Source organism: Danio aesculapii, chromosome 2 (genome assembly GCF_903798145.1).
Source record: "Danio aesculapii chromosome 2, fDanAes4.1, whole genome shotgun sequence".
Taxonomy (NCBI): domain Eukaryota; kingdom Metazoa; phylum Chordata; class Actinopteri; order Cypriniformes; family Danionidae; genus Danio; species Danio aesculapii.
This window is the reverse complement of record NC_079436.1, coordinates 49,897,547-49,907,803: the sequence shown is the minus strand read 5'-3', so window position 1 is coordinate 49,907,803 and position 10,257 is coordinate 49,897,547. Positions and strand designations below refer to the sequence as shown.

Genomic DNA, 10,257 nt, shown 5'->3' with positions numbered 1-10,257 from the left:
AATTAGGTTCACCTCAATTTAAAAGACATGAGTTTAATATCACAGTAAGACAAAACTACACACGACATGACTACTGCTGTGTGTGCACTTTTTCCACACACAAAAAGAACATTCGAGTATGTTGTTAATTTCTACATCTTACAAGGTAAATATTTTATTCATAAACAGAAATTTGCGAAATGTATACCAAAATGCAATATCTTTTATTAGAAATGGAAACTTCTAATAGAAGAAGAAGAAAAAAGCAAATTAAAAACAAAAATAGTGATTTAATGTTAGATTTCATGAAGGATTTTTTTTTCTGGTACTGATGCCCCGCTGTAGTCAATGATTGTATCCTAAGTTATTATATATATATATATATATATATATATATATATATATATATATATATATATATATATATATATATAAATTTTCTTTCTCATAGTATTTTGTAATACTCTTTTTTTAAAGTTTTTTTCATCTCTTTTTTTTCCCTACACCTGTTATGTTTTTGCTTCATTATCATTTCTGGTTGTGTTTTAGCAGTTCCTGTAATCTTCCTAGATATAGCTTATATCTGAAGTTGTATTATTACTTTATGTAATGTTTCAAAGCTTATAATAATTAAAAAAAAATACTGCTGTGTGTCGCCGCAACAAACAGAGCCACTGCAACTGTAAATACAATGGTATTCATTATGTTTTTCAATTCAGTTCAAGTCATCTTTCTATAGCGCTTTCACCATGTAGATTGTGTCAAAGCAGCTCAACACAGATGTTGTAGTAAATTGAAACTCTGTCAGTCCAGTTTTCAGAGTTGAAGTTCAGTTTAGTTCAGTTCAGTGTGGTTTAATTTTCACTGCTGAAGTCCAAACACTGAAGAGCAAATCCATTGATGTGCAGCTCCACAGGTCCCAAACCAAGCAAGACAGTGGTGAGGAACAAACCTCACCAGTTGACAAAAGTGAAACCAGGCTCAGTTGGGCACGACCATTTTTCCTCTGACCAAACGTCTTGTGCAGAGCTGCATTCTAGGCACCGGCGGCTGGACAACGCTGAACGTCCATCGTGGAGAAGCTGCAGGTGGGAGTAGGTCACCAGTGGGTGTTCAGGCTGGCCCACGAGATCAATGCGGAGACTCATCTGTCACTGCTGTCTTTCAGGAATCAGTCTCATGCTCTCCGCTCCTCCATGACTGCCACAGCAACTGCTCAGGATACGGCCTGGTCCAGGATTATGGATACCTTGGCATAATTTCTTCACAGGTATTTGTTTCTGAAAGTCATATTTAGATTTGCAAATTTGTAGATTTCAAAATAGAACAATATAAAATCCATAAAACACAAATAACTGCATGATTTTAGTACAAAATTGTATACAGTTATTAAATACACATATTATATACTATTATAAATACTGTTTGTTATGAACATACTGTTGAAGTCAGAATTATTAGCCCTCCTGAATTATTAGGCTCCCTGTTTATTTTTTCCCCAAATTTCTGTTTAACGGAGAGATTTTTTAACACATTTCTAAAAATAATAGTTTTAATGACTAATTTTTAATAACAATTTTTTTTTTCTTAAGTGGCTAGGGGAAAAAAACTCGTTTTTTATTTTAAACAACTTTAAGGTCAATATAATTAGCCCCCCTACCCCCCCCCCCCCAGCCCCCCCCCTGTTTTTTTTTTTTATTTGTTATAACAAACCACTTTTATCCAACTTCCGTATTTACCCTAACTTGCCTAGTTAGCCTGTTTAACCTAGTTAAGTCTTTAAAATGCACTTTAAGCCGAATACTAGTGTCTTGCAAAGTAGAAAATATTTTTACTTTCACAATGACAAAGACAAAAGAAATTTGTTTTTTTTTAAAAAATAGTTATTAGGACTATTATTGAAATATAGTATATATTTTTATCATGAACATTGTTAATATGTTGTTTACCGGATGATGATTAGGAAAAAACACTGTAGTCAAATCATTTGTAGACTTTGTAGAATTTTGTTCAGGCTTTAGAAAGTAGGTGAATATTAACAAATACACAAACATATAACCTCTATTATGATAAAAAGGAGAGAAAGCATCAAAATAAAACAGGAAAGGAATAATAATGATGATGATTAAGCTTAATTTTTTGACCTAAACAAAGTTAATGTTGCTCTTTTTGCACATTTCTCTTTGCACAACACTATTTTTTTTCCTTGCATTAATACTTTTTGGCCCAAACAAAGTTAGTGTTGGGCAGTTTTTGAACATGTCTTTGCACAACACAATTTATTTTCAAGTGTGTGGGTGTGAGTTTTTTGTCATTTTCTCTTTACACAACACAAACTTGTGTGTGTGTGTGTACACTAAATTTTTGTCCCAAGCAAAGTTGGTGTTGGCAGGTTTTTTCTCCACATTTCTCTTTAGACAATCTCTTTGCACACTAACTTTTTGGCCGAAACAAAGTTTCCAATATTTGCAGAATTAGAGGGGGAAATGAGAAACATCTCTAGTTTTAACATCATTGGTGTTCAGACGTTCAGATGTTCACAAGTATCAACTATATGCAAATTGACCCACATTTGGTTTATGACCACTGAAAATGTGTACCATTTTACAGTTTACTCAAAAAATGGGTACCAAATAAAAGGCTTGTTCAAAACCAGATAACGAGAAGAATATTCATATGGATGAAAACTTTTCGGGACAAAACTGAAGAAAAATCCTATTATGGGAGGAATCAGGACATCTACGAGTCATTTAAGCACCGGTTTCCCCACAAACAAGGTGCGGTGCATGTCTGTAAAAGGGGGCGGTGCTCGATTTGGCTGTGTCCCAGTTCCAGTCATGGGTGGCTCTCTAAGCTGGGCCCCCTGCCCCGGGCCCATTGGAGATCTGACATCACTGTGGTATCCTTGTCTTTCGGCCGGATTCTGACTTAAGGTGCTCAGTCATAATCCGGCAGATGGTGGCGCACAAACCAAATGTCTGAAAAATTCCCCACTGAATTATAATGCTTCAATAATTGCTAGATGCAACAGATTAAACAAACTCTAGGTGAATAATAAAACAATTAGCTATGTAAATAATAAATAATATTAATAATTAGGGTGGTATGGTGGCTCAGTGGTTAGTACTGTCAGAAGGATGCTGGTTCGAGTCCCGGCTGGGCCAGTTGGCATTTCTGTGTGGAGTTTGCATGTTCTCATGTTTGTGTGGGTTTCTGGATTCCCTCACAGTCCAAAGACATGCGCTATAGGTCAATTGGGTAAACTAAATTGGTCTTAGTGTATGAGTGTGTTTGAATGAGTGTGTATAGGTGTTTCCCAAGTACTGGGTTGTGGCTGGAAGGGCATCCCCGGTGTAAAACATACAGTATGCTGGAATAGTTACCGGTTCATTCTGCTGTGGCGACCTCTGATGAATCAGAGACTAAGCCAAAGAAAAAATGAATGAATAAATGAATAATTAGGTTTTTTGCAACACAATTTTTGCTCTTACCTTTTAACATGTACAAGTTAGTGTTGTGCAAGTATTTTGCACATTTATTTACGTAAAACTTTGTGTTGTGCTTACCCCTTTTGCATACAACAAATTTCTTTTTTGCACATTAGTTTTTGTAGGTGAAAATATTAGTGTTGTGAATGCATTTTTTTTGCCTCGGCACTGTTTGTTTTTTTGCACAATAATATTTTTGGCCATGAATTTTTTTTTAAACATTTTTTATTGCAGCTCTTGTCATCCTCATTCATGCTCTCCTCATCCTTCTCCTCTTGCTTCTCCTCCTCATCATCCTTCTGCTTCTCCTGCTGTTTCTTTTCTTGTTTCTCTTTCTCTTCTCCTCCTTTGGCTTTTCTTCCTCCTCCTCCTCTGTTTCTTCCTCCTTCATTTCATCTTCATTCTTATCCATCTCTTTCTCTTCATTTTCTTTCATCCTCTCCTCTATCTTCATCTCCTTCTCCATCACCCTCTCCTCCTTCTTCTCCTCCTCTTTTATCCTGCTATTTCTTTTCTCCTCCTCATTCTCTTTTTCATGTTTTCCTTTCCTCCTCCTCATTTTCTTTCATCTTCATCTCTTCCTCATTCTTTTCCCCCTCCTCATCTTTCATCTTCTCCTCCTTTACCTTCATCTCTTTCTCATTCTTATCCACCACCTCCTCTTCATTTTCTTTCAAACTCTCCTCTTGTATCTTCATCTCTTCTTTCACCTCCTCCTCCTCTTCTTTCTGATCCTCCTCCTCCTTCATCTTGCTATTTCTCTTTCTCCTCCTCCTCTTCTTAATCTTTTCCTCCTTGTCCTTCTCATCATTCATTCCCATCTCCTCCACCTCCTCCTCTTTGTTGACATGCTCTGTGTTGTGTGTCTTCATGTCATCTTTCTCATCCACCTGCAGAACAAAACCAAAGTCAGTTCACATGTAAGCAGATATCATTCCTCTCACTGATCCTGAAACAGACTCTTAATATATAGGTAAAAGCATCAGGAGAACATGCATTAAAACAGTTGGTCGTCATCTTTATATACTCACCTTTAGGTCGTCATTCACACAACTCTCTTCATGATTATGAATGATGACAAGAGCAACCTCCAGACTCTGGCCAGACTCAGATGGGAAGAGAATGTCATCTGTCAATAGAGAAATGATTGCAGTTACACAGTTTACACAGTCATTCTCAAGGCGATGTTAAACTTGGGTGAAGGGAAATTAAAAACACTAATTATTCATCACATCATAGGTAAAAAAAAATCTAGCAGTAAATATGATTATTTACCATCAGAGTCTGCAGAGACACAGAGCTGCTCCTCAGTCTGACCAAAGCAGGACATCCTGAAGAGTTTTCTGGCTGCTTTGAGGAAATTGGCCACTTTACTCTTTTTCTTCTGCATTTTTCCCTCGTCCTCCTCCACCTCATCTATTAAGAGAAATGATTGTAGTTTACACCATTTTTAGATCATCCCTTATGAACATTTACCATAGTTTTACAACAGATTAAGCCAAAAGTTTAAAAAAAACAGCACATGGCTATTGTAAGCCTTTATTACAACAAATTCACCATGGTTTTGCTACATTTACCATAGTTCAACCATGGTATTTGTAATAAAACTGTGATTACACAAATGCTCATTTTTACTGGATTTGTGTAGTAATAAGTGTTGCTTTAAGAAATTGGAGACTAAGTGCTCTATTTTAATGATCTAGGCGCAAAGGGCGTGTCAGAATCCACTTTTGCTAATTTAAGGATGGAAAAATACTGTTGTGCTTATTCTCTTAATGAGTTCTGGGTGTGTTTTGAGAATAACGTGCATTAAACCAATCACAATCTCATATTCCCTTTAAGAGTCAGCATTTAAGGCACACAACTAACACGATCTGCACTGGACTTTAGACTTGCTTTCAGCTGGTAAATCTATTGTAATTTCTCAAAATAGCAACGCGCCAACAATGCGCCTTAATACATGTCATTTCTAGACCGGAACACCCATGAGTCCCCAAAGCAGCGCAAATGGATTTACTATTTAAACAACATTGCGCAAAACATGAAAATTAGGGTTGCACTGGTTTGAAAATAGCAACAAATCGTGCCAAACATGTCTTTTGCCTTATTGTGTGGGGTGTATGATAAGGCCCTAAAAAAGTATCAGAAAGCTGAAAACGGCTTCCACATTAATGTACAGAATCATTTTACTTAAAATACATGAACCTGAATGAGGAAGTAATAATATTCCAGTAAGTTTTCATATAAGAGATAACTTTTATAAATAATGAAATGCTAATACCAACTCACTATTTCAGCATATACTATCACTTTAGCTCTAAGTTAACTGTGTAGCACAGTAATTGAAATTATTACATAAATATAAACATAAATAAATTATATCAATATTATACATTTTGAAAGCCTACTAAACAAATACAAATAATTATCACGTTTGCATTCAGAAAACAATCCTACCAGCAACTATAAAATGATTATATATTAGATTAGATTAAATTAGATTAGATTAAACATTATTGTCATTACACATGTACAAGTACAAGGCAACAAAATGCAGTTTAGGACTACAGGTATAAGCTATAAAGTCCAATTACAGAAAAACTATGGGTGATATTTACAGATGGATATACAGTGAACATATACAGGTTGTACTAACTATGAACAGAGATTTACAATAGATGAACATATATTTACAGGTTGCTATTAATAATTAGAAGTATGCAGATATATATGAACATTACAAATGTACATGTGCAGTGGATATGTACAATTCAAGATGAATTAGTGCAACAAAGTGCAATGAATATGTACAATTTATACAAATATATACTGGATGTTTTTTTTAATAAAACCTTAAACATGAATAAAAATATTACTTTAGAATGTTGTTCTTTTTATATATCTAAAAAATGACTTTTAAAATGTTTGTTAAGCGAATTAATATGATTATATAGATATAAACTATGCCATGTAGGTCTTATTCATCCAAAATAATTACAAATGTTTTGGGCCACATGTCAGGAGGAAATGGACAGAAATGGCACTCAGTAATCTCTACACATTAATCAAGGAAACTTCTACTCATTTCACAATATAAATATGACTTACAATCATTGCCAATGTCAGGCGTTTGCTTGAGCTGCGTCTCTTTCTGCCTTCGGAAGATCTTGTTTTTTCTGGCAGCTTTTAGAAAAGAGGGCAGTTTTGAGAGCCGGTTTTTCTTTGGCTTCTCCATCACAGTTGTACTCGTGATCTCCATACTCAGTTCGTCTTTCGTCATATAGACACAGTTTGTTCACTCGGACAGAATCAGCGATCGTTCTTGCTACTGTAAACCAACAAAGTGAATTGTGTCTGTGCTGCAGGTACACTGGTGTGATGAAGAGATTCTAAATGTTCTACGCATCATGAGATTCTAAATGTTCTAGAAGTGTTCTCTGCCTCAGTGTTTACTTTTAAAAGTGAAATGACTGAGGATAAATGCAAAGACCATAGAATACACTTAAAGGGACTTTAATATTACATAAAGTCAAATATGATTAGCTCAATAAATCTAAATAATGACAAAAAACTGTTCTGAATGCAATTTATATGTTCAATTAATTAAATGGAGATGCAATTGAAGACAAATTGTTAAGCCCTCCTTTGAAATTTAAATTTCTTTACAAATTGTTACCAAAGCTTAAAGACAAAACCTGCAGAAACAATAAATAAATAAATAAATGCACAAATAAATACATAAATAATTAAATAAAATCAGAGATTCCTGCATCAATAAAACAATAAATAATTAAATATTCCAATAAATAAATAAGTTTGAAAAATCCAGCATCAATAAATAAATAAATACGCAAATAAAAAAAATAAAAAAATTTATATATATATATATATATATATATATATATATATATATATATATATATATATATATATATAAATCCACAAATTCCTGCATAAATAAATATATAAGTAATTAATAGTGTGGGCAGATAAATAAAATAAATAACTTACACAAACTTTTCAAACGTTTATTCATTTTTACATCTTTATATTGCAAAATCTGTTTAATTATTTATGTTGAATTAATTATAAATGGCTATACATTCATTCATTTTCCTTCAGCTTAGTCTCTTTATTCATCTGGGGTTGTCACAGCAGAATGAACCGCCAACTATTCCAGCATATGTTTTCACAGTGGATAACGACTGTACAATTGAAGACGGAATATTAAGCCCTCCTGTGAAATTTAAATTCTTTGGCAAATATTTACAGAGTTTAATGTTTAACAGAGCAAGGACATTTTACCACAGTATTTCCTATTTTATATTTTTTGTGGGGACAATTTTTTATTTAGTTTGGGTGGAAAAAAAAGTATTTTCATAAACAGTTTAAAATCGCTGGGGACAATATTATTAGTTATTTAGTTTCAAGTATCAAGTTGGCTAAAAGAATGTCTGAGGTTTGTAATAGCATGACATTACCATGAGTTAGCAAGAGTCTAGCGTGAATTAGTATGTTTCTAACACAAATTAGCATGTTGTTAGCATGATTCTATTATAAATTAGCACGCTGTTAGCATGATTGTAGCATGAATTAGCATGTTACTAGCATGATTCTAGTATGAATTAGCATTTTACTAGCATGATTCTAGTATGAATTAGCATTTTACTAGCATGATTCTAGCATGAAATAGCATGTTACTGGCATGATTCTAGCATGAATTAGCATGTTACTAGCATGATTCTAGCATGAATTAGCATGTTACGAGCAAGATTCTAGCGTGTTACTAGCAGGACTCTAGCATGAATCAGCTTGTTTCTAGCATGAATTAGCATGTGCTAGCATGTCACTAGCGTGTTGCTAGCATGTTTCCAGCAAGATCAGCATGTCAGTAGGAAGTTAACTATTAGCATGTGTTAGAATAGCTAGTCACTCATTTTCATTCAGAAAATAAATGAATGAATAACAAGAAACAAATATTTTTTTTTTCTTAAACAATTTAAAATCGCTGGGGTCAATATTATTAATTCAATTCAATTCAATTCAATTCACCTTTATTTGTATAGCGCTTATACAATGTAGATTGTGTCAAAGCAGCTTCACATAAAAGGTCACAGTAAATAGGAACAGTGTAGTTCAGTTTGTAGTGTTTAAGTTCAGTTCAGTTTAGCTCAGTTCAGTGTGGTTTAATAATCACTACTGAGAGTCCAAATATTAGCCCCTCGTCCAATCATGACTTGCATAATTAATATAACTTAACCTAATTAACTTAGCTAAGCCTTTAAACTGCACTTTAGTACAATGTTATGCACTGTCATCATGGTAAAGACAGGAAATTAGTTATTAAAACTGTTGTGTTTTAAAATGTTAAATATATATTATCTCCATCAAACAACACTTAACATTATTTGAAAAGGAAACAAATATTAGGAAGGCTTATAATTTTGTCCTTATTGTAGACACAGGATTCAATAAGAGTTTTCTTTGTGAGACTCAAACCACAAAACTTTATACTTTATAAATGAACTTTTAATTAATGTATTGTAGTTTAATGTGATCCACCCTCAAGAGTGTGAGTAATATTGCCCATCACTTGACTAATTCATCATATTAGCAATAGTGTGTAGATCATATGTCAAATCATATCTTTATAGTTTAAAGTGTTTTGCTTGCTGTATTTTATAAATCATGATTTAATACAGAATTCAAACATTTAAGATGCTACATAAAGACCTGACATCACTGTGATTTACCAAATATTATGAGCACTGTAATCCTCAATAGCCTGTGTAAAATGTACAAAATACACAACCATTCAAAAGTGGTGTGTAATTAATCACACCGGATTTATATTCTCGCTAAAGTTGCATTTATTTGATCTAAAACACAGCAAATATAGCAAAATTGTGATTTTTATTTTCAGTTTAAAATGTTCTGCACACTAAAAAACAAAATCCTGCATTCAATTTTTAAGCTGAATCAAATTAACTTCATGAGTCCATTGAACTTATATTATGCTAAACTGACTTAAAACAGCTTGTGAAACTTATAAATTTAAGTTAGAACATGATTAACTTAGCTTAATAAGTTACAATGACCTAAAACACATGCTGTCAGGACTATTTTATTGTATAATTGTTTACAGTGTATGAATATGAATGTCACTTTTTCCTGTGATGCAAAGCTGAATTTTCTTCAGTGTCACTTGGTCATGTGATAATTCCTGATCCATCAACTTAGTTTTATTACTATTTTGAGAAAGTAAATGTGCCCTTGGTGAGTTACCTATTCTAATTAAACTTACCGGTGATCCCAAAACTGAACAAAATTGCAATGTTCTGAAATTTAAGTCAAATTTTTGACAACTCTTGTCCCCATTAATTTACATTATATTAGTTTAACTTATTTGGTTAATAGTTGTAAACTAAATGAATAATTGCATGTATTCTGTCTCTTTTTTCATTACAGTAATTCAGCAAATGCTATCTGTGACTTGCCGAATTATGCTTTCTATTATTATCTGGCGTCTGTGTGAAAGAGATGACACCTATATGACCATAATTGACAAAAAAGAAAAAAGAGTGCAGCATTATATACCTGTAGATATTTAATCTTACCTTTAAGATATTTAATTTTTTTAAGCAGAAAACACATATGGACAGAGTAAATCATTAGACTGTTAACTGGCTTTAAAAGTAACTTTGTCTTTCTATACTTTGACAGCTCTGATCAACACAAGTGCAGTAAACAAAAACTTTTTATAACTTTGTTCACAATAAAACAGTACTTA

The 10,257-nt window shown here is 33.2% G+C and overlaps 1 protein-coding gene across 1 annotated transcript; it reads right to left on the bottom strand.

Annotated features, from left to right (window-relative positions):
* Positions 1 to 3,703: 3,703 nt before the first annotated feature.
* Positions 3,704 to 4,823, bottom strand: si:ch211-209f23.7 (cilia- and flagella-associated protein 251). The gene is made up of 3 exons (XM_056468151.1): positions 4,743 to 4,823; positions 4,499 to 4,596; positions 3,704 to 4,357 (listed from the first exon to the last, which is right to left on the bottom strand). The coding sequence occupies exons 1-3, from the start codon at positions 4,795 to 4,797 to the stop codon at positions 4,001 to 4,003; spliced, it is 510 nt and encodes a 169-aa protein (XP_056324126.1). The 5' UTR covers positions 4,798 to 4,823; the 3' UTR covers positions 3,704 to 4,000.
* Positions 4,824 to 10,257: the final 5,434 nt, after the last annotated feature.

Coding starts and splice junctions, on each gene's coding strand:
- si:ch211-209f23.7 (XM_056468151.1), bottom strand. CDS start 4,797: ATGTCCTGCTTTGGTCAGACTGAGGAGCAGCTCTGTGTCTCTGCAGAC. Junction 4,597..4,742: donor TGTCTCTGCAGACTCTGATG/GTAAATAATCAT, acceptor CTCTATTGACAG/ATGACATTCTCTTCCCATCT. Junction 4,358..4,498: donor GTGTGAATGACGACCTAAAG/GTGAGTATATAA, acceptor TTTGTTCTGCAG/GTGGATGAGAAAGATGACAT.